The 27,482-nt window shown below is 42.6% G+C and overlaps 3 protein-coding genes and 1 long non-coding RNA gene across 4 annotated transcripts; 1 reads left to right on the top strand and 3 right to left on the bottom strand.

The window, feature by feature from the left end:
• Positions 1–1,483: 1,483 nt before the first annotated feature.
• LOC121718249 lies at positions 1,484–3,062 on the bottom strand. Its single transcript, XR_006033892.1, has 3 exons — positions 2,938–3,062; positions 1,688–1,804; positions 1,484–1,539 (listed from the first exon to the last, which is right to left on the bottom strand). It is a non-coding gene; the product is annotated as an uncharacterized LOC121718249 (long non-coding RNA).
• A 1,844-nt stretch (positions 3,063–4,906) lies between these two features.
• Positions 4,907–7,178, bottom strand: LOC121718241 (retinal cone rhodopsin-sensitive cGMP 3',5'-cyclic phosphodiesterase subunit gamma-like). Its single transcript, XM_042103174.1, has 4 exons — positions 7,064–7,178; positions 5,792–5,908; positions 5,603–5,643; positions 4,907–5,487 (listed from the first exon to the last, which is right to left on the bottom strand). Exons 2-4 carry the CDS (start codon positions 5,893–5,895, stop codon positions 5,411–5,413), a joined length of 222 nt encoding a protein of 73 aa, XP_041959108.1. The 5' UTR covers positions 5,896–5,908; positions 7,064–7,178; the 3' UTR covers positions 4,907–5,410.
• A 6,026-nt stretch (positions 7,179–13,204) lies between these two features.
• On the bottom strand, positions 13,205–24,459 carry LOC121718243 (retinal cone rhodopsin-sensitive cGMP 3',5'-cyclic phosphodiesterase subunit gamma-like). The gene is made up of 6 exons (XM_042103176.1): positions 24,202–24,459; positions 19,545–19,643; positions 15,365–15,552; positions 14,087–14,203; positions 13,898–13,938; positions 13,205–13,785 (listed from the first exon to the last, which is right to left on the bottom strand). The coding sequence occupies exons 4-6, from the start codon at positions 14,188–14,190 to the stop codon at positions 13,709–13,711; spliced, it is 222 nt and encodes a 73-aa protein (XP_041959110.1). The 5' UTR covers positions 14,191–14,203; positions 15,365–15,552; positions 19,545–19,643; positions 24,202–24,459; the 3' UTR covers positions 13,205–13,708.
• A 269-nt stretch (positions 24,460–24,728) lies between these two features.
• On the top strand, positions 24,729–27,256 carry LOC121717879. Its single transcript, XM_042102583.1, has 3 exons — positions 24,729–24,836; positions 24,927–24,980; positions 25,089–27,256. Exons 1-3 carry the CDS (start codon positions 24,779–24,781, stop codon positions 27,254–27,256), a joined length of 2,280 nt encoding a protein of 759 aa, XP_041958517.1. The 5' UTR covers positions 24,729–24,778.
• Positions 27,257–27,482: the final 226 nt, after the last annotated feature.

Genomic DNA, 27,482 nt, shown 5'->3' with positions numbered 1-27,482 from the left:
CACAGCTCAAGTTGTGAATATCCTAAAAGTAATTTAAAGTTCTCAAACTATGAGAATTTTATGAAGTGCTGAAGTGGTCTGAAATGACCACCATTCTAACTTTCAGTCACCTGATGAGAACTGAACTCTTTGTATGAACATTTCAGCGTGATTTATTTTTGTGGAAAAAATGTGCTGGACTGGGCGGCGGTCATATTTTGTACATCAGTTAACAATTAATTGATAAACGTTTAAAATACTTTGAGCACTGATGCAGTCAGCATAGGCCTCTTACATTGTTTGCAGGTATAGGCCTACATTTCATTCCGTTTTCGATGGCAAACGCAAAACAGCGCCAAAACAACCATCGGTGGACAAAAACAGTAAGTTAAGACTCGCCATAGAGAATGAATAGGGGAAATTGCAGAGGTTTTAGTTTGACGATGTTGTACTCCCGTGCGGGCCGGATGCTATATACTACGGACATGTTTTGGGGGGCCACCCAAAATGAGGTGGCGGGCCGTAGTTTGGGGACCACTGGTGTATACCTTAACAGCTCAACATGCCGGTCTATTAGTTGTGCCATTTTTCTGACCCCATGCTACGTCCACACCCAACCTAGGCTCTGGATGATTACAAACATTGAAGGGGTCTATAGCTTGAGGTTACTTTTGCTGAATTTGATAAGAGTTCTAGATTATAATTAAACGCTGTAGGCCAACCTTTAAAGAACCAAATAGGGAAATGTTAAGCTAGGGGTCCATAAGCCACTTATACTGTATGCGTTATGTAGAGCGAAGTCAAGAAGGTTGAGTCATTGAAATCATGTCGGGAAAATACTGCATTTATTTATCGCTCTAGAGGAATTCTAGAGAAAATGCGGGGTAATCACATATCAGACAATAAATCCATTTCATAAAAATAAAATAAAACTCTTTGTACATAAATAAATATCTGCATTCACATAACCTTTAAGGGAAGGTGCAGAGGACAAAAAGGCAGGAGCAAAGGAGTCCATTTTCGTTGTGATATCGCAATACAATTTGAGATACCCTCACAAGATAGTGTCCAGTAGCCCTCTTAGCACAAGCTGCAGCATTTGCTCAGACGTTTGGACTAGAGTTCAGTGTCGTGTCTTTGAGGAAATTAACTTCCCTCATCAGGACCACAAAGCAGAAGCATTTGTGTAGCTGAAACTGCTGTTCTCCACGTTTCCATATCCTATGCAAGTGCACACTCGTGCGTCACAACGCCAGCTGAGGAATCCGTCTGGAGGAGAGGTAGGTACGGTAAAGCGTAGGGAGACAGAGCAGGGAAGGATGGGGTGGAATTATACAATTCCGTATTTAGCCAGGTCACTGAGCTCCATGTCGCCAAATGCCTCCCATGGGCAGACCACTGTGAAGTCTGTAAGAGAGACAGAGCACATAACAAGTGAGAAATTATGGGATGGGAAAGGTGATCATTTTAGTCAAACGTTATTAGGAGAGTGGGGTGCTCACAACAACTGTGTCCTTACCTGTGCCTAGGCCCTCCATTCCAGGAATGTCATCACCAAACCTAAATGTCATCAAAAGAAATCATCAAACTCAATTCATTCATAGCTGCTCTCAGAATAGCAAAGAATCTATTCTTCCAATTTATGTGTTTAACATTTCTACAAGCAAGAGTGTTTGATATGTTTTGGCTGTTGTAGTCAGTGTCTTACCCTTTCTGGCCAGGCTTGGGGGCCTTGCTCTTGAAGGTGCGGGCCGCCCTCTGCTTGAACTTGGGGGGTCCCTTCTTTCCGTCTGCGGATCCTGCGGGGTCCATTGCGTTTGTTTTTCTGGGTGGAAGGCAAAACAAGAACCTTTTAGCTTCAACTGCCCAAATAGAACAATTTTACTTAAGAACAACCAGCAATAACTATTCAATAACCAAATGTCCCACATTGCTTCCATTTGGGTTATGTCATCTCAGGCCCAGTTTAAATCTCTAATCCCTCCATGCTTTCTTAGCTGTTGAATTCACTAAGCCCAACCAGGTAAATAACTGTTAATCCAGACAGATCAAGTCCAATTATGCAAAGTCTATTAAGTTTTAACTCTGTCACACAAACAGTGGTATTTAGCACTGACCTGGATACAGCCAATCTAAATAAACACTGTGGACATCTAATTTAATCCAACCCTAATCTCAGCGAAAGTCAGATGAAAAAAGAATCCAACAGTTCCAGCCTCTCTGTGGGCAGTATACTGCGATAATTAGATGACTCAACTCTAATCTAAACCACTTTCAACACTGTCCATACCCTCAGTCTTCCACATCTCTTGTTCACCCTGCTTTCTTAATGATCCTTGACCTTTTACCTTCCCATGATATAACTACTATGGAAGTTAAAGAAGTTTCAAAGAAGTGCAATTGGTAGTTCTTTTGCAGAATGTGCTACTCCAATCTAAACTGATGGTGCTCTTGAAGCTCCTTCTACCTTCAGATCTTTCTCCTTTTCATTGCAGCTGTTGTTTGTGACTCAGACGAAATGTTGTTTACTGTAACGTACTGTAGCATGGGTCTACAGAAATACACTGCATGTCTCTCTCTGCACTCTCTGAGGTCACATGCAACATTTGTCATATAGACTTCTTAGTAGGACAGTCATTTCCCTTGTTAACTAATACTCCACACTCTGTTAGTGTGTAATTTCATCATCTCTGCTGGTAACTGTACACAACAGTAGGCCTATTTCCCCTACTTTGCTAGCAGCTGCTATGCTCTGGCCTCAGCTCTTCATTTAACAATCAACATCCACAACACTAACAACACTGTTATATTGATTTACAAATTGAATCATATACACCATATGCTACTGAACAAGCATAGAATGTCCAACTGTATTAAAAACTATCAAGCACTTCAAAATAAAACACTGACGAGGGGTGGAAAATCGCAAAAGTCCAAATGTTGAATTATTTCCCTTACCTTGCGGAGGAGCAAGTGCTGAGATGTGAACCAAAGGTGAGTTGAGGAACTCCTAGCTTCCTTTCTGCAATCCTTCTCTGAGATGCTTTTCTCTTGGTCCAGCCATGTCTTTTATACCCCTCGGACACTAATCCCCCTGAGAGTCCTGTTGTTCATCCACGCTCATCTTGTTCCATACTCTCTCCTCCCTCCACATAGACGGGGATCAAAGGATCAAAAGATTGAGTGAAGGTGTATTTCAGGCCACACATAAGTGGAGCTATAGCAATTGGTTATAAGTGGTGGTGGAAAACATGTACCACGATTGACCCCAATTAGTTTTGATACTGTAAGCCTGCGTGGGCATTGTGCTTGGTATGCTGACTAATTAGGTAACCTGCTCATGAGTGGAGTGTTGAGTCACTGCTGAAAGGCAAAGGCTGATCCCATGGTTTCAGTTACTTCTCTGTACCTTCATCTTAGCCAGCCAAGTGTCTCTGTTCATTTTCATTTCACTGAGATCCTAGTCTGGCTCTGCACAATGCATTTACATTTCCCTCAACCACCAGCGACAAGAGGGGATGATGTTTTGAAAGTGGCAGTGGGAAACGTTGGCAAAAAATTGCAGTCAGAAGAATGTGTACATTTATACAGCATATAAGGTAAAATGCATTGTTTCCTGACTGCTGATGCTGTTTATTATCAGTTTGTAAAGGTTAGGCGAAGTAGGAAGTAATGTTAGAAATCCCTGATCAATGTCAATGGTTAGGTTAGACCAATGATTTCAAACTTAACACAAAGCCTACACCCATTACAATACCCACAACACCTATTATTACCTCACACCACTAACACAAAAATGTCCAAAAGCCAGTTGAAAGTAGCCTATATGATATATCCAATTTTTGGGGATAACGAGTTACAAAGTAACGCGTTACTGTAATTTAAATACTTTATTGGATAACAAAGTAAGATAACACATTGCGGTTCAAATTAAATTAAACGTCCGTTCCTGTGTTACTCACAGTCTCTCTAATAAATTGACTAAGGTTTCCATAGCAGCACACATTATTTGCCTATTTAAAATATAGATTAGCTTAGACAAATTATTGTTTCATTGTAGAGATGTGCGCAGGGAGAGCATGCAGTATGTCCCTCCCTGTACCGTTCTCCCTCAAACCCGTTGGCTTCAGACCGCCCCTCTTCTCCGCAAATCAAAACACTAGTGGGCTTGTGCATGTAGCCTGGCTCCGCCCTCCTACGTACTTCTGCTCAATTTTCATTTTCCGTCAGTACGTCACTTTGTGACTTTGTCTGGATATTTCCAGACTACTGTGCAAGGACTGTTCATACTGTACATTCTAACCACCAAATTGAGTTGTTCACACTGCGGCCACATTGAAAAAAATCAGACCTGGGTCTGATTCAGGACCACATATGGAAGTGGTCTAAATCTGATTTGGCAAAAATCAGATCTGGGCAAGATTTCAGTGTTCACACCACTTCTGAAGAAGTCTGACCTGGTCACTTGACCCCAAATGAATCAGATTTGGGCCACTTTTGCCTGCAGTCTGACTGATTTGACATTTAAAAACACAGTCCTTTATTCTGGAGAGAGGTTTGGCTTCAACAGTAATGTAGATGTTGATATGGAATATGTTTCAGAATATCATGGCTTAGTCTGAGCTACATTCATAGTTTATCATTTACAAGACTACACCAGAGATTTGTTTTAGAGCACAATAGGCCCCTTCGCGGTCCACATCACAGATAAGGTGTACGCATGTCGGGGTCATAATTGTGTGTGTGTGTGGGTCTATAGCTTGAGGTTACTTTTGCTGAATTTGATAAGAGTTCTAGATTATAATCAAACACTGTAGGCCAACCTTTAAAGAACCAAATAGGGAAATGTTAAGCTTAGGGTCCATAAGCCACTTATACTGTATGCGTTATGTAGAGCGAAGTCAAGGAGGTTGAGTCATTGAAATCATGTTGGGAAAATACTGCATTTATTTATCGCTCTAGAGGAATTCTAGAGAAAATGCGGGGTAATCACATATCAGACAATAAATCCATTTCATAAAAATAAAATAAAACTCTTTGTACATAAATAAATATCTGCATTCACATAACCTTTGAGGGAAGGTGCAGAGGACAAAAAGGCAGGAGCAAAGGAGTCCATTTTCGTTGTGATATCGCAATACAATTTGAGATACCCTCACAAGATAGTGTCCAGTAGCCCTCTTAGCACAAGCTGCAGCATTTGCTCAGACGTTTGGACTAGAGTTCAGTGTCGTGTCTTTGAGGAAATTGACTTCCCTCATCAGGACCACAAAGCAGAAGCATTTGTGTAGCTGAAACTGCTGTTCTCCACGTTTCCATATCCGATGCAAGTGCACACTCGTGCGTCACAACGCCAGCTGAGGAATCCGTCTGGAGGAGAGGTAGGTACGGTAAAGCGTAGGGAGACAGAGCAGGGAAGGATGGGGTGGAATTATACAATTCCGTATTTAGCCAGGTCACTGAGCTCCATGTCGCCAAATGCCTCCCATGGGCAGACCACTGTGAAGTCTGTAAGAGAGACAGAGCACATAACAAGTGAGAAATGATGGGATGGGAAAGGTGATCACTTTAGTCAAACGTTATTAGGAGAGTGGGGTGCTCACAACTGTGTTTTGATCCTTACCTGTGCCCAGGCCCTCCATTCCAGGAATGTCATCACCAAACCTAAATGTTATCAAAAGAAATCATCAAACTCAATTCATTCATAGCTGCTCTCAGAATAGCAAAGAATCTATTCTTCCAATTTATGTATTTAACATTTCTACAAGCAAGAGTGTTTGATATGTTTTGACTGTTGTAATCAGTGTCTTACCCTTTCTGGCCAGGCTTGGGGGCCTTGCTCTTGAAGGTGCGGGCCGCCCTCTGCTTGAACTTGGGGGGTCCCTTCTTTCCGTCTGCGGATCCTGCGGGGTCCATTGCGTTTGTTTTTCTGGGTGGAAGGCAAAACAAGAACCTTTTAGCTTCAACTGCCCAAATAGAACAATTTTACTTAAGAACAACCAGCAATAACTATTCAATAACCAAATGTCCCACATTGCTTCCATTTGGGTTATGTCATCTCAGGCCCAGTTTAAATCTCTAATCCCTCCATGCTTTCTTAGCTGTTGAATTCACTAAGCCCAACCAGGTAAATAACTGTTAATCCAGACAGATCAAGTCCAATTATGCAAAGTCTATTAAGTTTTAACTCTGTCACACAAACAGTGGTATTTAGCACTGACCTGGATACAGCCAATCTAAATAAACACTGTGGACATCTAATTTAATCCAACCCTAATCTCAGCGAAAGTCAGATGAAAAAAGAATCCAACAGTTCCAGCCTCTCTGTGGGCAGTATACTGCGATAATTAGATGACCCAACTCTAATCTAAACCACTTTCAACACTGTCCGTACCCTCAATCTTCCACATCTCTTGTTCACCCTGCTTTCTTAATGATCCTTGACCTTTTACCTTCCCATGATATAACTACTATGGAAGTTAAAGAAGTTTCAAAGAAGTGCAATTGGTAGTTCTTTTGCAGAATGTGCTACTCCAATCTAAACTGATGGTGCTCTTGAAGCTCCTTCTACCTTCAGATCTTTCTCCTTTTCATTGCAGCTGTTGTTTGTGACTCAGACCAAATGTTGTTTACTGTAACGTACTGTAGCATGGATCTACAGAAATACACTGCATGTCTCTCTCTGCACTCTCTGAGGTCACATGCAACATTTGTCATATAGACTTCTTAGTAGGACAGTCATTTCCCTTGTTAACTAATACTCCACACTCTGTTAGTGTGTAATTCCATCATCTCTGCTGGTAACTGTACACAACAGTAGGCCTATTTCCCCTACTTTGCTAGCAGCTGCTATGCTCTGGCCTCAGCTCTTCATTTAACAATCAACATCCACAACACTAACAACACTGTTATATTGATTTACAAATTGAATCATATACACCATATGGTACTGAGCAAGCTTAGAATGTCCAACTGTATTAAAAAGTAGTATACTGCTGGAATTAAACTATCAAGCACTTCAAAATAAAACACTGACGAGGGGTGGAAAATCGCAAAAGTCCAAATGTTTAATTATTTCCCTTACCTTGCGGAGGAGCAAGTGCTGAGATGTGAACCAAAGGTGAGTTGAGGAACTCCTAGCTTCCTTTCTGCAATCCTTCTCTGAGATGCTTTTCTCTTGGTCCAGCCATGTCTTTTATACCCCTCGGACACTAATCCCCCTGAGAGTCCTGTTGTTCATCCACGCTCATCTTGTTCCATACTCTCTCCTCCCTCCACATAGACGGGATCAAAGGATCAAAAGATTGAGTGAAGGTGTATTTCAGGCCACACATAAGTGGAGCTATAGCAATTGGTTATAAGTGGTGATGGAAAACATGTACCACGATTGACCCCAATTAGTCTTGATACTGTAAGCCTGCGTGGGCATTGTGCTTGGGTATGCTGACTAATTATGACCGCCGCGCAGCGAAGCGGCGGTCATATAGGTTTAGTCAGATTTTTCTTTTTTGCACGTCCAAATTTCCGTCAAGGATTCCCGGGACACTGAAAGACCGAGGTAGACGAAACTTGGTGGGCATGTAACCCCACATGGATAGCATGGAACCATCGTTTTTCGTTTTGATCTGTAGCCCCCCCGCTGGACTGCACCCCCGAAAGGAGGGTAGGGCAGACACAGTTTTCTGTGAATATCTCGAGAACCGTAAGGTTTAGGAGGACCATTTCTTTTGTATGTTTATCTCAAGGGGCCATGTCAACCCATTCCATAACCACTCATTTCATGTATAGCGCCACCTAGTTAAACACAAAAAAGTAAAAATGAGGTGTTGTAATCGCAGGTATCTGTGACCTAACATCAGTGGTGGAATGTAACGAAGTACAAATACTTCGTTACTGTACTTAAGTAAATATTCCACGTATTTGTACTTTACTTAAGTAGAATTTATAGTGCATACTTTTGACTGTTACTTCGTTACATTTTACAGCAATTATCTGTACTTTTACTCCGCTACATTTTTACAACACCATCGTTCCTTTTTACGATACATTTTATGATCAGATTTTTTTTCTCTCTGACAAACACGTTTGTTTTACCAGGGGGCGGGGTTGCTACCACAGGTTCTGGAGCGCTACGTGCCCAGCTTCTACATCTTTGAAACATAAGCTTCTAGTCTAGACCAGGCAAAGCGTGAGCTTGTAGCCATCTGCATTCAGGTAGGCTATATTAACCAGACCCATGGCTACACTGGACATGCAACTGTGTTCTGTGCCTTTCTCTGTCTGTTATCTGCAGCGTTAGGGCCTCCTCTCCGATGAGATTGCTATCCGCGGATCAGCGAAGTTACAGGCTATGCCCATGCTTCTGTCACATGTCTGATCATTTGCGGCACAAATAAATGGTAGACTATTATAGAACCTCTGGCCGGAAAAAAACGTAGCATTTTCCAGATTAGAAAATATTTCTTAATTGTGTGTGATCAAATAAAGAGGCATAGCCTACAATTGGGGGGGGGGGGGGGGGGGGGGGGGGGGTAGAAATGTGAGCGCTCATTCAATGTCTATGTGCGTCTACGCAAGTGAAACTGAACCTAATCATAAAGACACCTTTCTCAGCAACTTTTCTGTTCAATCAGCAGAATTGGCATTACGATCCACCCGACGTTTCCCTGGTCTACCCCGTTAAACTTCAGGCTCTCGTGTTTTGCTGAATGATATACTCAGCAGATCACCCTAGTAGATAACCAGAATTACAGTCTCTAGAATTGTAGGTCAGAATGTAAACTGGGCCACAGATGGTAAGCACAATTGCATAGCTTAAAACTATCTAGTCGAATATAGCCTAACCTAAAACTAGCTTAATTAAAATGCCACAGCCCATACTATTTTTTCTTTTAGAATATAGATATTAAGAGAATAAATCATTATGCAAATACTTTTACTTTTAATACTTAAAGTACATTTAAAAGCAGGTACTTTTTACTTTTACTTAAGTAGGGTTGTCATTGTGGTACTTTTACTTTTACTAAAGTAAATATTTCTCTGTGTATTTGTACTTTTACTTAAGTACTGAGATTCAGTACTTCCTCCACCACTGCCTAACATAGTCAAAACTGCACAAAATTGGAAGTGTAGGATCATTATGACACCCTCTGAATGCACGCCAAGTTTCGTGGAATTCCGTTTATGGGGGGCCACACAATAAATTAATTTATGTTACTATACACCAACTGGCCTGTAGGTGGCCGGAGACAGTTTTCTGTGAATATCTCGAGAACCGTAGGGCCTAGGAGGTCCACCTTTTTTTTGTATGTTTGTCTTAAGGGGGCATGTCAACCCATCCCATTACCACTTATTTCATGTATAGCGCCACCTAGTTAAACATTAAAAAGCAAAACATTAGGTGTTTTCATCACAATATCTCTGGCTGACATGGTCAAAACTGCACGAAATTGAAAGTGTAGGATCATTATGACACCCTCCGAATGCATGCCAAGTTTTGTGAACTTTCGTTCATGGGGGGCCTTACAATAAAATAATTTATGTGTACATTTAGTGACCGTACACCAACAAGGATTCCCGGGACACTGAAAGACCGGGGTACACGAAACTTGGTGGGCATGTAACCCCACATGGATAGCATGGAACCATCGTTTTTCGTTTTTTGATCTGTAGCCCCCCCCCCGCTGTACTGGACCCCCCCGAAAGGAGGGTAGGGCAGACACAGTTTTATGTAAATATCTTGAGAACCATAGGGCCTAGGATGACCAATTTTTTCGGTATGTTTGCCTCCAGGGGTCATGTTAACCCATTCCATGTGCACACATGTGCATAAACAGATACACACGCACACACATACATTCACAGTAATCATACGTATGACACATACTCACACAGTAGACATATGTACGCATGCATGCACATGCACATGCACAAACACACATACGCAGGCAAACACACGCACAGTACGCACACACACCCACACCCACACCCACACACATAAACATAAACGTGTACACGCACACATGCACACAATTCAAGAATTTCTCAGAATTATGAACAGGCAAGATGGGGGTGGGGTTGTATAAAATGAATTTTACATGTGAAATCTATGAACTAATCATGTTTTGGTACTTGTTGTCTAGCAGATACCAGTGAGAATTGAGTGTGGATAATGCAATTTAGTGAGACAGTTAGAATCATATAGGCCTTTCAGCGTGATTTATTTTTGTGGAAAAAAATGTGCTGGACTGGGCGACGGTCATATTTTGTACCGCTCTGTGGTACATCTAGTTAGGTAACCTGCTCATGAGTGGAGTGTTGAGTCACCAGAGGTGGGAGTAAGTCACACATGTGCAAGTCACAAGCAAATCTCAAGTCTTAACCTTCAAGTCTCAAGCAAGTCCAAGTCATTTTTTGTGACAGTCAAGCAAGTCAAGTCAAGTCATAGCTTGGGTCAAGCAAGTCAAGTCAAGTCATAGCCAAATCATTGAAATTCATGATGATTTAACCATGTTTTTAGTTTAAATGCTATATGCTATATCATATCATACATAAGCCTAACATGTGAAATAAGCTACTTTTCATGCTGGCAGTTACAGTAGCTAGGCCTACTTACTGTTGTTAGCCTACTGCTAGACTGTAACGTGGAACAGGGACGTGTTTAAGAAAGAGAGGCGCTTACTTTACATTGGCAACATTTTCGCTATATATCAAAATTAAACTTTGACAAGAAAATGTTTCACTTTGCTATTTCACACATTTTAACCTAATATGGTGTTAACTAAAAAGCATAATAGATTCAAAGCCAACTCTTAAAGGGACACCAGGCAAGCCTGATGCTTTTTCTCTACGAAACTCCCCCTCTCTCGGTCTGAAGCTCTTTTCCTTTTCTTTGCGTCTTCAGTCAAGGGTTTTCGCTGCTTCTTCGCCGGCTCTGCCATTATACACACGTTTGCAACAATCTCTAGCTTTTACTTAGCATGCCTCTGTGCTGTAAACTGATCCTGCTTCGGTCGGCGGGTAGGATACACCGAACTTGCAAGTGGGATATTCTTCCTACAGGCAGTAGGGGCGGGCGAGATAGCCATCATTCGCCCAGTAATGAGACATTTAACCATATACCGACTTAGGAAGATGATTAATTAACACGAAAACGTTGCCTGGTGTCCCTTTAACATGCCTCAAATTTGACGTTAGGTTTCTAACACGACTAACTTAGGATGAAAATCAACGTGGTGGTGGTTATGTCGCTATTTTGCACACTTCCAGACTGCTGTTCATTTCTCCTTTGACTTGTCAGATTCATCATCTGTGAAGCCAAACATTATTTTGTTTTGGTATAAACGTAGAGCCTTCCATATTTGCAAGTTACCCTACCTCAGTCTGTCTCATTTGATCTGGCACTTGCTGTTGGTCTGTCGCGTCACTTGGTACAATGACAGGTTCGCTCGCGTGACGCATGCAACAGCACCTAAGCAGATTTTCTAAAATCGTAAAGTTAACTAGTCTAAGTCAAGTCTCAAGTCATGAATAGCAAGTCAAAGTCAAGTCGAGTCTTTTATACATGTTGATCAAGCAAGTCTCAAGTCTTAAAAAATGTGACTCGAGTCTGACTCGAGTCAAGTCATGTGACTCGAGTCCCCCATATCTGTCACTGCTGAAAGGCAAAGGCTGATCCCATGGTTTCATTTACTTCAGTTACTTCTCTGTACCTTCATCTTAGCCAGCCAAGTGTCTCTGTTCATTTTCATTTCACTGAGATCCTAGTCTGGCTCTGCACAATGCATTTACATTTCCCTCAACCACCAGCGACGAGAGGGTATGTTTTAAAAGTGGCAGTGGGAAACGTTGGCAAAAAAATTAGTCGGAAGAATGTGGACATTTATACAGCATATAAGGTAAAATGCATTGTTTCCTGACTGCTGATGCTGTTTATTATCAGTTTGTAAAGGTTAGGCGAAGTAGGAAGTAATGTTAGAAATCCCTGATCAATGTCAATGGTTAGGTTAGACCAATGATTTCAAACTTAACACAAAGCCTACACCCATTACAATACCCACAACACCTATTATTACCTCACACCACTAACACAAAAATGTCCAAAAGCCAGTTGAAAGTAGGCTATATGATATATCCAATTTTTGGGGGTAACGAGTTACAAAGTAACGCGTTACTGTAATTTAAATACTTTATTGGATAACAAAGTAAGATAACACATTGCGGTTCAAATTAAATTAAACGTCCGTTCCTGTGTTACTCACAGTCTCTCTAATAAATTGACTTAGGTTTCCATAGCAGCACACATTAATTGCCTATTTAAAATATAGATTAGCTTAGACAAATTATTGTTTCATTGTAGAGATGTGCGCAGGGAGAGCATGCAGTATGTCCCTCCCTGTACCGTTCTCCCTCAAACCCGTTGGCTTCAGACCGCCCCTCTTCTCCGCAAATCAAAACACTAGTGGGCTTGTGCATGTAGCCTGGCTCCGCCCTCCTACGTACTTCTGCTCAATTTTCATTTTCCGTCAGTACGTCACTTTGTGACTTTGTATGGATATTTCCAGACTACTGTGCAAGGACTGTTCATACTGTACATTCTAACCACCAAATTGAGTTGTTCACACTGCGGCCACATTGAAAAAAATCAGACCTGGGTCTGATTCAGGACCACATATGGAAGTGGTCTAAATCTGATTTGGCAAAAATCAGATCTGGGCAAGATTTCAGTGTTCACACTACTTCTGAAGAAGTCTGACCTTGTCACTTGACCCCAAATGAATCAGATTTGGGCCACTTTTGCCTGCAGTCTGACTGATTTGACATTTAAAAACACAGTCCTTTATTCTGGAGAGAGGTTTGGCTTCAACAGTAATGTAGATGTTGATATGGAATATGTTTCAGAATATCATGGCTTAGTCTGAGCTACATTCATAGTTTATCATTTACAAGACTACACCAGAGATTTGTTTTAGAGCACAATAGACCCCTTCGCGGTCCACATCACAGATAAGGTGTACGCATGTCGGGGTCATAATTGTGTGTGTGTGTGGGTCTATAGCTTGAGGTTACTTTTGCTGAATTTGATAAGAGTTCTAGATTATAATCAAACACTGTAGGCCAACCTTTAAAGAACCAAATAGGGAAATGTTAAGCTTAGGGTCCATAAGCCACTTATACTGTATGCGTTATGTAGAGCGAAGTCAAGAAGGTTGAGTCATTGAAATTATGTTGGGAAAATACTGCATTTATTTATCGCTCTAGAGGAATTCTAGAGGAAATGCGGGGTAATCACATATCAGACAATAAATCCATTTCATAAAAATAAAATAAAACTCTTTGTACATAAATAAATATCTGCATTCACATAACCTTTGAGGGAAGGTGCAGAGGACAAAAAGGCAGGAGCAAAGGAGTCCATTTTCGTTGTGATATCGCAATACAATTTGAGATACCCTCACAAGTTAGTGTCCAGTAGCCCTCTTAGCACAAGCTGCAGCATTTGCTCAGACGTTTGGACTAGAGTTCAGTGTCGTGTCTTTGGGGAAATTGACTTCCCTCATCAGGACCACAAAGCAGAAGCATTTGTGTAGCTGAAACTGCTGTTCTCCACGTTTCCATATCCGATGCAAGTGCACACTCGTGCGTCACAACGCCAGCTGAGGAATCCGTCTGGAGGAGAGGTAGGTACGGTAAAGCGAAGGGAGACAGAGCAGGGAAGGATGGGGTGGAATTATACAATTCCGTATTTAGCCAGGTCACTGAGCTCCATGTCGCCAAATGCCTCCCATGGGCAGACCACTGTGAAGTCTGTAAGAGAGACAGAGCACATAACAAGTGAGAAATTATGGGATGGGAAAGGTGATCACTTTAGTCAAACGTTATTAGGAGAGTGGGGTGCTCACAACAACTGTGTCCTTACCTGTGCCCAGGCCCTCCATTCCAGGAATGTCATCACCAAACCTAAATGTCATCAAAAGAAATCATCAAACTCAATTCATTCATAGCTGCTCTCAGAATAGCAAAGAATCTATTCTTCCAATTTATGTGTTTAACATTTCTACAAGCAAGAGTGTTTGATATGTTTTGGCTGTTGTAATCAGTGTCTTACCCTTTCTGGCCAGGTTTGGGGGCCTTGCTCTTGAAGGTGCGGGCCGCCCTCTGCTTGAACTTGGGGGGTCCCTTCTTTCCGTCTGCGGATCCTGCGGGGTCCATTGCGTTTGTTTTTCTGGGTGGAAGGCAAAACAAGAACCTTTTAGCTTCAACTGCCCAAATAGAACAATTTTACTTAAGAACAACCAGCAATAACTATTCAATAACCAAATGTCCCACATTGCTTCCATTTGGGTTATGTCATCTCAGGCCCAGTTTAAATCTCTAATCCCTCCATGCTTTCTTAGCTGTTGAATTCACTAAGCCCAACCAGGTAAGTAACTGTTAATCCAGACAGATCAAGTCCAATTATGCAATTGCAAAGTCTATTAAGTTTTAACTCTGTCACACAAACAGTGGTATTTAGCACTGACCTGGATACAGCCAATCTAAATAAACACTGTGGACATCTAATTTAATCCAACCCTAATCTCAGCGAAAGTCAGATGAAAAAAGAATCCAACAGTTCCAGCCTCTCTGTGGGCAGTATACTGCGATAATTAGATGACCCAACTCTAATCTAAACCACTTTCAACACTGTCCGTACCCTCAATCTTCCACATCTCTTGTTCACCCTGCTTTCTTAATGATCCTTGACCTTTTACCTTCCCATGATATAACTACTATGGAAGTTAAAGAAGTTTCAAAGAAGTGCAATTGGTAGTTCTTTTGCAGAATGTGCTACTCCAATCTAAACTGATGGTGCTCTTGAAGCTCCTTCTACCTTCAGATCTTTCTCCTTTTCATTGCAGCTGTTGTTTGTGACTCAGACCAAATGTTGTTTACTGTAACGTACTGTAGCATGGATCTACAGAAATACACTGCATGTCTCTCTCTGCACTCTCTGAGGTCACATGCAACATTTGTCATATAGACTTCTTAGTAGGACAGTCATTTCCCTTGTTAACTAATACTCCACACTCTGTTAGTGTGTAATTCCATCATCTCTGCTGGTAACTGTACACAACAGTAGGCCTATTTCCCCTACTTTGCTAGCAGCTGCTATGCTCTGGCCTCAGCTCTTCATTTAACAATCAACATCCACAACACTAACAACACTGTTATATTGATTTACAAATTGAATCATATACACCATATGCAACTGAACAAGCATAGAATGTCCAACTGTATTAAAAAGTAGTATACTGCTGGAATTAAACAATCAAGCACTTCAAAATAAAACACTGACGAGGGGTGGAAAATCGCAAAAGTCCAAATGTTGAATTATTTCCCTTACCTTGCGGAGGAGCAAGTGCTGAGATGTGAACCAAAGGTGAGTTGAGGACCTCCTAGCTTCCTTTCTGCAATCCTTCTCTGAGATGCTTTTCTCTTGGTCCAGCCATGTCTTTTATACCCCTCGGACACTAATCCCCCTGAGAGTCCTGTTGTTCATCCACGCTCATCTTGTTCCATACTCTCTCCTCCCTCCACATAGACGGGATCAAAGGATCAAAAGATTGAGTGAAGGTGTATTTCAGGCCACACATAAGTGGAGCTATAGCAATTGGTTATAAGTGGTGGTGGAAAACATGTGTACCACGATTAACCCCAATTAGTTTGATATCTGCCTGTGCACTGTGGTTGTGACTAATTAGGTAACCAGTTCTGGGAGCTGGCCAGTTTCTGCTGAAGCACTGATGTACTTTCTCTCACATGTTTTCAATGAAAAACACAGATTAGCTTTAGGCCCATATTGTAGTCATGTTAGGCATCGAGGAGAATCTCCATCATGTGGATGGAAAGCAATGCATAGTAAAGAGAAATTCTAATTGTATACTAATTGTGCCTATGTTGTTTCATATTATTGTTTTCAACAATTGTGTCTGTTTATGAGCATGATATGCATACGTGTTGTGAAATACTTCAAACAGATTTGTTATATCATCATGTGATATGAACCTATCATATGTGTGTAAGAGCCTAATATATAAAACCAACCTTGATGTTTTTAAAGGATAGAGGTAAACTGAGCTCCCTGAAAGACTTATACTTTGACCCTGTCCTGTCTTACACTCCCACTTACATAACCTTACAGGCATGTTAGTGTATGAATGGGTGTGAAACTGCAGGCTTGGGCAGGACAGCATGTTTACACCTTTTTAACTGATCCGACTGTCATGGATCAGAAATTGATTCCTTGCTTTCTCAATTTCAGCTGCAGTCCATGTTTGTCATTTTTTAAGGCTGCTGCAAACCAGACTGCAAACATACAGAGAGTGTATAACCCATTTCCACTGTCCTCAGATAGCTTGTTATAGTCTGATGATGTCAAACTCGTGCTATGTTTTGATAATGAGCTTATCTCTGACGTCTGTTCCACCAACACAGGCTACCCTACAGCCCAGTTCTCCCTATGACAGTTCATCTTTCCTTTTAAGCCCCTGTATGCAAACTCCCATCATTATCAGATCTGTGTAACAACTTTAATTCTAATTCAGTGCTTATCCCATGTCACTACTTCTGGAAGGATGAGTTAGCAACTCTGAACCTGAATAATTCTGAACTGAAATAACTGAAATAAATCAGACATCATTATCAACCTGATCTACAGAAATGTGTTTGCATGCTTTGCACACAACTGTTGCATTCATTTATTTTTTACCTGGGGCAGGGGTACACATCTCTGATGATTTCTTTTTAAATTGGGTGCAATTGTGGTGGAAAAACTAATTAAAGTTGATCCTTCAAGGCATGTTTGGTGTTAAAATGACAACACAAAATGACACAACTTTATTTAAGTTACTTTTTCTATTTGTCCTGAAGGAAACGTTTCCTCTGTATTTAACCTGTCCATGCCAAGATTATTTCCCTGTCCCTATTAGCGACTTTCCCACCAGTTCATGTGACTAAATAATAATTGATCAAGGGGCTTTCCATAAAATCCGTAGCCACTCACTGAATAATATAAATTCAATTGTCTGTGTGTCACTAACATTATGTAGATCTGCCAAATGTTAGACATGCTTTAGATGATAACAATGGCCTTATGTACATTCACAGGCTGAAATGCTGACATGTCACTGTTCGTCACTATTTCTCACTGTTGAGGCACAATCATTTTGGCGTGTGACTAAATAGTATTCAAATAGTATTAATTCATGTGTTTAGCCCTATGGAATCAAATGGAGTCACCATGAAATGTCTAGATGCTTTGACAATTAACCAATTAGTCAGTAGTTGAATATTAGACCACTGGGATATTCCTGTAATTAGGACTTTGTATACACACTTCTTATCTGTATTATCTTGTCCTCAAGTGTATACTCTCTCTCTCTCTCTCTTACACTCTCTTTCTTTCACACACTCTCTCTCTCTCTCTCTCTCTCTCTCCCTCTCTTTCTCTTATGGTGAGTACTGATTCACAGGGATTAATTCTCCATTCCTCAATCAAGCTCTCTCGTACATTGTAATTAGAGTCGCTGTCAAGTGGGCTGTTCACCTCCTCAGAACACTTGCATGATCTTGACTCGAGCAAACTCATTTAACCTTCTCTTATTATAGCTATATCTAACTGAAAGACGTAAATTTCCCAAAAGAATTCCCCACCATTAGACCCCAAGTGGTCTCATTCCCATCACTGAGGGACGGAAAACGCATGGAAAACCTTTCCAGGAGTGATGATTTGAGGAGGTCAGAAGTGCAAGTCTGCACAGCAGTCTACAGCGAACTCATGATGGAGGAGGCTTATGTTGGGATTACGGTGTTTCATAAGTGACACTTGTCATGAGACTCTCTGACAGGTTTACATCTACACTTCACTGAGGTCATAATCCTCATAGCTTTGGCCTGAGTTTGCCTGGACCTTATAAGCCAACCGCTTATAGTAGTTATTTAGAGATCGTCATGTACACAATGACAATACTATTACAACATGTTGTCGGTCATTCTGAGACAGTGTTTCATGAGATTCATAGTTGTAAGGTTGGCTACTGTTTTGAAAGCCCATATCATATAGTTGTAGTTTAATTTATAGCTCTTATTCTCAGTTTACATTGTGCTTTTTGCATGGTGGTTTATTTGTTTGTATGCAGCACTGAACAAAATCGACTAGCCTAATTGTCCTTAAACTTGGTGGAGAGGTGTAGCATGGGCTATAGAGTGGCTTTTGGCTGAATGTGTCTTTTGCTAGCATTGCATTTGGCCACGGCATAGGTCTTTTTGCCGTCCAAGTGCACCTCTAGAGACAAATGCAGATAGAAATGCAGCTCAATATTCATTTGCCTCTCTATCTCTCTCCCTACAGTGTCTTGTTAATTCCCTCCCACAGACTCGCGTGTCTCTGACTTGGCCATGGTGTTTTGTGCCCACAAGAGCTTACAGAATGTTAATGGCCTCATGGCGGCTTGTCTCAACCTCAACGTGAGGCAACAGGGCAGGATTAAATCCCTTAGCCTCCAGGTTTTCTTTCTCTCCCTTTTGCTTCACCTATCCCTCTGTACTTCATGAGCGAGCTATCCTCTGTATCGGACATCCCCAAGGGACCCATCCTCTGCCCTGTATAACACGTTGTTATTTTTGTCAGACAAGAACACTTATGTCAGTGAGTCAGTCAGTCAATGTCTGTAGTGTCATTCTGGTTTTGATCTCTGTTTGCACTAGAGATCACCTCAGCAAGGCAGACACAGCAGCCTTTGCATTATCTCTCTCTCTCTCTCTGTTTGTTAGTGTGTGCGTAAATATGCGTGTGTGAGTGTATGTGTGTGTCTGTCTGTCTTTCTGTTTGTGTGTGTGTGTGTGTGTGTGTGTGTGTGCTTATGCGTATGCATGTATGTGTTTGTGTGCATATGCATGTATGTGTGTGTGTATGTGTGTGCATACCTGCCAACCTTGAAGAATTTTGAGTAGCACCTCAAGAATGATTAGGCCTACAACTAAAGTGATAGGTACGCAATCTCCGTCTGTAAGCCTATTATTTGTTCTCGCTTGTTTTCGTGCTAATAAACCAGAACAACAATGATCCATATGCTCCAAAGGTAAAACAAATTGAACACTCATCCCTGAGCAGCTCAAAATATTTAGCCTAAGTGTGTGTGTGTGTGTGCGTGTGCGTGTGCGGGTGCGGGTGCGTGCGTGCGTGCGTGCGTGCGTGTGTATGTATGTGTGTATGTGCGTGTGCGTGTGCGTGTGCGTGTGTGTGCGTGTGCGTGTGCGTGTGCGTGTGCGTGTGCGTGTGCGTGTGTGTGTGTGTGTGTGTGTGTGTGTGTGTGTGTGTGCGTGCGTGCGCGTGTGCGTGTGTGTGTGTGCGTGCGTGCGTGTGTGTAAGCCATATTGTGGGTTGTGGTGCACCTCTGCCCCTCCGTTCCCCTGCCCATCTGTGTGTTCTGGGTTGTGAGCAGGCTTTTCCAGGAGCAGGCATTTTAACAGCACACTTTACGACACTACACTTGTTTAACATGGCGAGTAACGGCTGTCCTCACCTCCTCCACCAAATCCTGATTTTTATAAGACCCAAAGTAGACTTGTGGCTCCAGAGGTTTGCAGGCACTCCTCTCTGGTTGGTTACATATCCCGTCCTCCTTAAAAAGAAGAAAGTAAAGGGAGAGTGCAGTTGGGTAATGATGAAGAGTATTTACTTGAGTGAAAATATTGTATAATCTCTCCTCTACGTCTACATGCTGACCCTCTCCATGTTGTCTTGTGTTTGTGTAAGTAGTGTGCAATAGTAGCAACCTTGCTAATGTGTTGTGTGTTGTTGTTGATGATGTTCTTGTTGATGTTTCTGTGCATATCCATCTTTGTCCCTCCCAGGTCAGTCTCACTCAAACAGGTCACCTGAAGGTAAGGCCTGAGGTGACCAGAGGTCTCACTCAAACAGATCACTTGAGGTAAGGCCTGAGGTGACCAGAGAGTAACTCTGTACAAATTGATCTCTGTTGGAAATCACCAAACGGGAGGCTTGGATTCTCTAAACAACGCTTATGACTCTCCTAAAGATCTACATGTGAGGAAACCTCAACATGGAAATACTGGGTCTCTTTAGACGATCAAGAAGAAAACCATCTGCATTTTTGAAACACACACACACAGAGAGATTAACATTATCTCTCTCTCTCTCTCTCATATCTGAGCACATACACATAAAATAAGGGATGGTCCAACCCTAATATTATTTTTCATAAATTTAAATGTGACTGTTGGCATGTCCTTTGTGCTGATGTTAAAATGAGGGTAAGAAGTCTATGACTGGCCAGCTGGAGATCTGTGACGCACACCTGCCTGCGTAAGCCCATGGGGAGATACATGGCTTCACCATTGATCTTCCTAATACTCTTACACACACACACACATAAAGCCCACCTGGGTCCATTGCACAGGTGGCTGTTGTGACTAGAGTTCCAGATGACCTCAGATGACCATTGCTTTTTGACATGCATCACTGACAGGTTACATGCTTTCTGTCAGTTTTCATTCAATCTTTCCTTCTCTCTCTTACAACACACACACACACACACACACACACACACACACACACACACACACACACACACACACACACACACACACACTCTGGGTCCTCCTTTCTTTGTATAGAGGGTAGTGGCTAATCAATCTTATCCTAAAGCAACAAATGGGCTCTCGAACATTTTCATTAAACATGTTGGCGGTGATAAGCAGGAGATCTGATAAACCTCTCACTTTAATCAGGATGAAAGCGTATTCGCTTTCAAACAGGTCATACACAGTGGGGGTACATAAACAGATGGACAGACAGACAGACATGCCCCTTAAACGTTGTGAGTCCTGACCTGACCTGACCTGACCTGACCTGTCGCTGTCGCTTTCATTGGGATTGGCAGCTCTCTTTTTCTTAGTACCCTTTTAAACAGATGAATAATATACAGTATACAACTGGTTAGCCACAGCAGCAGTCATACATTTTTTGAACAGTCGATTCGTTTCGGTCAGATTTATATCTCCTTTAAGCATGTGATACAGTATATAAGAAATCAAATATTTAGATCTTGTTTTTCATGACTGATCACCATGCTGTCTATCCTCTAACACATTTCCTTCAAAGCCTCATTCATCAGAAAGAAATAATCCCATGATCAGGGATGTGAATTCCCTATGATATGAATTCTGTGATCACGGTGAGGTGGACTGCGCCATGCGCAGATTTTTTAAAAAGGCATTCAGAACAGAAACTTAAGAGGTGGATAATCTCTATTTCTAAAAATGTCATAGATGGATAAATTGTGTTTACTTGCATTTAGCCTCCACTACATCCCTGCACAAGATAAAAATACTGTAGGCATAGATATAAAGTTGACTACTGTGTGTAGTGAACACTTTTACCCAAAGCGACACAGGCTTGCAACAGCAAGTTTGGGAATGGAAGCTGGGCCATCTGACTGTCAGGCAATGCCATTACCGCTGGCCAAATCTATTACACTGTAGCAGAGGCACTGAGGCTCTTCATATTGGTCGTGGGGCAGTGAGCTGCGCTTGTAAATGTCACGTCGCTCAATTATGGAGCATTTCTATTGCTCCTTTCAGGTCAGTGCCCTGTGCGTCTGTATAATTGTGTTTTTTGAGAGTGTGTGTGTCTGTATGCATGTTTGTATAATGCGTTTTTTGAGAGTGTGTGTGTGTCTGTATGCATGTTTGTATAATGCGTTTTTTGAGAGTGTGTGTGTGTCTGTATGCATGTTTGTATAATTGTGTTTTTTGAGAGTGTGTTTGTGTCTGTATGCATGTTTGTATAATGTGTTTTTTGAGAGTGTATGTGTGTAAGTATATGTTATGTGATTAATTCTGTGTATTCAGACCTCATTCATCAGTCATGTTTTCTTTCATCCATCCCCTGGTGGCACCACTCAGTTCAGAGTCACTGTAAAAAGCATCACACTGGCTACTGGTAACCACACGGAGGAGACAAAGAGAACTGTTGCAAAAAACGAAGGGCTATGATACTGGACGGGGCATTCAGACGTATTTACAGGGATATTCGTGAGTTGGAAGTGGTCATCACATTTGAAAGCCTTGAATGGCCTTACCCCACCTTGAGTGGTCTTACCCCACCTTGAGTGGCCTTGCCCCCAGCTGCTGCACCCCTACATTTCCAGCCCCACTCTCAGGTCAGCTGACCAGCTGCTCCTGACAGTGCCTCATCATCATCATCATCACCATGCATGGTAATTGCTCCAGGATTGGCACTAAGTGTAGCAGCATACAGGCAACCACAGGAGGAAGACTTCTATATTTCCTGGTCTCCATTTCGATCTCATAATCAGTGTTTTATGGCATATGCTAACATCTGGTATAATGTGAGTCTGTGCTGGTGTGGGTGGAAGGCTGGGTGTAGTGTGGCTATGTGTGGGACCAGCACCACACGAGCAGCCTGGGCGTGTGACTGTGGGTGGAGATGGAGAGTTGATGTGCGAGTGCTGGACCAAGAGAGCAGAGAGGACCGAGGGGTCCCACAGGGTCACCAGGGCGATAGAGTGTGGAGGGAACTTATGAAGGTAAGTGTGTGTGTGTGTGTGTGTGTGTGTGTGTGTGTGTGTGTGTGTGTGTGCGTGTGTTGACACACACATGTATCAATTTGTGTGTATGTGCATTTTTGTGTGTGTGTCCTGTTATCCTTTCTATTTCTTTGAATCTCAAGGTGATATAATTTAGGATATACGTTTTTTTATAGGATATAGGATTTATTTTTCATTATTTGTTTCAGTTGAGACATCTGTGACTTCTGAAGTGAGTTGATACAATAAAGAAAAATATCTGTCATTGTCAAATATACTGTGTGTTATGATTCTCATTTTAAACAAACAACTTCAGCACATCTGTTAGTAATATAAAAATACAGTATTTTTTACTTTCTGTCTAACTATGTCTGTGTGTACTGGTATTGGTGTATTGGGATTGTGTCTATTGGTGAGTTTGAAAGTAAACATTTTTACAGGGACTCTCTTTCCAAGTTAAACATTAGTCTTAGTTTTAGTTTAATTAGTACATTTTTTTAAGAAAATTAATCCATACTTCATAGTCACATACGTCAAAGTGGCTTTTGTGACAGTTGCATAGAAAGTTAAATAAATGTTGATGTTTCAGATCCTTAGAGTCATTGCTTTTTCTTCTCCTGTGCATTCTCCTGTCATGTTTATAAATGCATGTGATCAATTAAACCTCTCTCGATTTAGTACAGTCAATAAATGAAAGTTCAGTTATTCAAAATCAGAAAATCTATCTGACTGTTATTTGAATCATCACAGCAGAGAGCCAAATGAAAACCTTTCCCACACTAAGCCATGTAGTTGTAAACTACATGCAGTGATATTCCATCTCCACTAGAGGATGTGTTGTTTACTGTAAGCCACAACAGCAGAAGAAAGTGTATTGTATTGATGCACCCAATGTTATTATCCACCTCATACATACACACACTTACTTCTAAACTGGCGTTTGTAAATTTCACCAAAAGTTCACATGGTATTCTACAGTAATGTCCGGTGTATTAGCCGCATTGTGTATAAACCGCAGGACGGTGTTTTATGCAAGTTAAATGCCCCGTGTATTAATCTCATAGGTGAAGAAAGTCTGAAAAATCAACGTATAAGCCGCGGCTAATTAAAGCCAAACTTATTCTCACATTCTCTACAAAATCACAAAATGTCTAAATGCATCATCAGTCACTGTTTCACATCCCATCAAAGTGAAGCCACCAGATCCCCAAAACATGGTTCACTGAATCCTTGCTCAGTTTTTCACTTCACAACAATACTGATGCCAAAACAATCTGCACACAATACAGTAATACACTATACATCCATCCACAATGTCATACGCCATGAAAACTGTGTGTCTGTACAAACTGTGTGAACTGCTTTATAAGATAAAGAGTAAAGCATACTTTGGTGATGCACATCTGCACATCACATCTGAATGCATTTATTCAGCAAATTGCATTGTTGTCAACCCTTCCTGAAGCATATATTAAACTAGTTATACAGTACTGTAATGCTAGGCTTGTTCTAGGTCGAATAAAGTTAGGACAAAGAGTATACTCTTTGGTTAGGACTGGCTCGCTAAGTAGGCTAGCAGGAACCACTAATAGAAAACCTTGCAACTTACCTGAATTTGTTTGCAAAGGTTAGATGTAGAGTTTTTGAAGGCTGATATTGAGGTAAGTTTAGGGTGACACATTAAGCATTTCATTATAACGTTGTTTCCCTTCGCATGGGATGGACGTGTGGCCAGATGTGGCCAGGGGTTGACCACGAGAGTGGGGGATGCTTCAGTAGTAGTGGCCTAACTAGCGTCCATCGACTCCTCTTCGGCTGTGTAATCGCAACAATGTTGCAAGCTAGGGAGGGCGCGTCGCTAACGTTCAACGAAGATGTGTACTTTTATCAAAATACTAATTTTAATGAAGGCCCAATGGAACATGTAACTGGGTAGCCTAAAGACTACTTGATGTAATTTGCAATGGAGTAATCAAGGATCTTTGGTAACAATAAGGCTTGTAGCTATAGTAACAGCAAGGCCTCTATTGCAAAGAAATTGTCATAATTAAAAATTCTAAATTCTAAATTCTAAATTCTAAATTCCATGCAAAGTAGACTTTTCGCATTGGAAACATTCTATCATTCACAATAACAGAGGTTTCACTTGCTGAGAGACACATTGCGATTCTCAGCCTGAGATTACCATGAATTTTCAATATAATTACTCCAACTACACCCGAGATGGCTTCCACCAGGATCAAGGTATTTTTAGGTCTTAAATTCTCTCAATATTTTGTTTAAATACCATGTGATTCTGTCAATGCATTAATCTATTTATTTTCCTTCTTTTAGGTGTACAACACATCCTTACCACCCAGGCAGGAGGCACCTATTTCCATGGTGTGGGTAAGTGTTGTTTCTTATTTTCTACATAAATAATATCTAAATAATGATGAAATTATTCCTGTTCACCAGAATGGTCTATTGAACCATGTACCATTTGCCCCCTTACAGCCCCTACTACTGGCTCTGTATTCATCAATCAGCCTGTGATTTGGCCTGAGTACCATGGATATCGGCCCCAGCAAAACCATGGGCTGCTTGGCAACTCCACTGCTCTGCCGCAGTTCCTGCCTGTCACCGAGATCCCAGTCTTCCACCCTATCCCTCTTCAGGGATACCAAGGGACGACCCTCCAGGATGGAGCTGTAGCCTTCAATCCCCAGCTACAAGGCCCTGTCATGTTTGTGGATGCTATGGGCCAACAGCACGGCACCTCTGTGACCTTCCATCCACAGCTGCAAGCGCCCCTTGTGGCCATGGGTGGAGCTGGCCCACAGTATGGTGTCCCTGTTCCCTACGCTCCACACGTGCAGGCCCCCGTCATGTATGTGGATGCCAACGGGCAACAGCATGGCACAACTGTGCCTATCAACCCACAGCTGCAGGCCCCTATCATGTATGTGGATGCCAACGGGCAACAGCATGGCACAACTGTGCCTATCAACCCACAGCTGCAGGCCCCCATCATGTATGTGGATGCCAACGGGCAACAGCATGGCACAACTGTGCCTATCAACCCACAGCTGCAGGCCCCTATCATGTATGTGGATGCCAACGGGCAACAGCATGGCACAACTGTGCCTATCAACCCACAGCTGCAGGCCCCTATCATGTATGTGGATGCCAACGGGCAACAGCATGGCACTGCTGTGCCTTTTGACCCACAGCTGCAGGCCCCCTTCACGTTGGTGGATGGTAGAGGCCTACCTCACGGCACCTTTATTCCCTCTGATCCGCATACACAAGCACCCTTGTTGGTGCTGGATGCCAACGGGCAACAGCATGGCACCACTGTACCTTTCGACCCACAGCTGCAGGCACCCTTCGTGTTGGTGGACAGTGGAGGCCTACCTCACGGCACCTCTCTACAAGCACCCTTGATGCTGATAGATGCCACAGGCCTACAGCATGGCACCGCTGTGCCTCTCAACCCAGTGCCAACACCAAGCGAACCAGTTCAGCTTTTCGACAACCCAGTCGAGGCAGGAAAGGCAGACACGAACCTGCCCAAGAAGCCTAAGAGCAGTCTCCCTGAGAATGCTGACAGGCCCAAAGACAAGAAGAGAAAGCACAAGCATGACAAGGGTGAGAAAGAGAGGAAGGAGAAACGGCGCAAGAAAGAGACAAGCTCGACTGAGAAAACAACCAAGTCTGGAGAGGAGGGGTCAGAAACCGACAAGAAAGCAGGTGGTTTAAAGGCACCTAAAGATGAATCAAAGGCTAAGCACAAGGACTCCTCTAACAAGTCCAAGAGCAAGAAGGCCAAAGAGATGCAGCCTGCCATCATTTTGCAACCCAGAAGCAAACTCGGAGAGCGCATCATGCACTCTGTACAAGTCTTCCATAAGCTCGGAGACAAGATAGAGAAAGTCAGGCCCCCAAAACCAACCCCAGAGGAGGCTGCCAAAACATCTCGGTCTGAGCGTCCCAGCTCATCTGGTGGGCAGAGAGGGCAGCCTAAGATCCCCTACCCAGTCCAGCCTTACAGAATCCCTAAGAGGCCAAGTAACATGCCAGAGCGCCCAGGACCAAGCAATGTGCCGGACCGTCCAGGACCAAGCAATGTGTCGAACTGTGCACCTGTGCGCTCTGACGCTGACCAGCCACGCCGCCCAGAACACAGTCAAAGCAGGCCTCCTGCACCCGCACCTGAGACAAGGGCCCAGAGGCCCACAGCACCTGCCCACCCCAGACATCCCTACGTGGTGCCCCATTTCTTCAAGAACCACGCCCATGGCAGTGTGGGCGACTACGGGGACGGAGAGAGGATCATGTACCTGAAGCCGGAGCACCCTGGCATGTTCCCCCTCCCCCTCGTCAACTTGGCGCCACTGCCCCCCGGTGCGCCCCGCCGTTTCCACTGCCGGGAGTACTCCGCCACCATCACCGCCGAGCGCCGCGCCGAGAGAGAGGCCATGAAGCGCGAGGCCAAGCGGCAGAGGGACGAGGCCGCCAAGATCACACGCAACGGCATGGACTGCAGCGTGCTGGCTGACCAAATGCACCTGCCACGTGAGCCGTGGCCGAGGAAGGACAACTGGTTGGAGACCGAACTGGACGAAGTGTGGAATTTGGATGAGTGTATGCTGGGCCCCAGGGATGACTTGATGCTCGACTGAAGAATTCTTCTCTTTGTTTTATTAAATTTAAAAATAACATATATTTATTATTAATTCATTCATTGTTACTATTATTTAATAAAATACAATTATTTGTATTATTATTTCTTGACTGACAGTATCATATCACAATAACATCCCAGCAACTGAAAATAGGACTGGGCAGTAATAGCATTAAAGCATGTGAGACTGGGGTTTACTCACCTTATACCCTGTATGGTTGTCA

This window comes from Alosa sapidissima, chromosome 9 (genome assembly GCF_018492685.1).
Source record: "Alosa sapidissima isolate fAloSap1 chromosome 9, fAloSap1.pri, whole genome shotgun sequence".
NCBI classification, from domain to species: Eukaryota; Metazoa; Chordata; class Actinopteri; order Clupeiformes; family Clupeidae; genus Alosa; species Alosa sapidissima.
The sequence above is the reverse complement of the archived record's forward strand: the minus strand, read 5'-3'. Positions and strand labels throughout refer to the sequence as shown.

Bases quoted from the DNA above. Each gene is read 5' to 3' on its own strand.
- LOC121718243 (XM_042103176.1), bottom strand. From the start codon at position 14,190: ATGGACCCCGCAGGATCCGCAGACGGAAAGAAGGGACCCCCCAAGTTC. The intron at 13,939-14,086 runs GTAAGACACTGA...GATGACATTTAG, and splicing joins CCCAAACCTGGCCAGAAAGG to GTTTGGTGATGACATTCCTG. The intron at 13,786-13,897 runs GTAAGGACACAG...TCTCTCTTACAG, and splicing joins AATGGAGGGCCTGGGCACAG to ACTTCACAGTGGTCTGCCCA.
- LOC121717879 (XM_042102583.1), top strand. From the start codon at position 24,779: ATGAATTTTCAATATAATTACTCCAACTACACCCGAGATGGCTTCCAC. The intron at 24,837-24,926 runs GTATTTTTAGGT...TCCTTCTTTTAG, and splicing joins TGGCTTCCACCAGGATCAAG to GTGTACAACACATCCTTACC. The intron at 24,981-25,088 runs GTAAGTGTTGTT...GCCCCCTTACAG, and splicing joins CACCTATTTCCATGGTGTGG to CCCCTACTACTGGCTCTGTA.
- LOC121718241 (XM_042103174.1), bottom strand. From the start codon at position 5,895: ATGGACCCCGCAGGATCCGCAGACGGAAAGAAGGGACCCCCCAAGTTC. The intron at 5,644-5,791 runs GTAAGACACTGA...GATAACATTTAG, and splicing joins CCCAAGCCTGGCCAGAAAGG to GTTTGGTGATGACATTCCTG. The intron at 5,488-5,602 runs GTAAGGATCAAA...TCTCTCTTACAG, and splicing joins AATGGAGGGCCTGGGCACAG to ACTTCACAGTGGTCTGCCCA.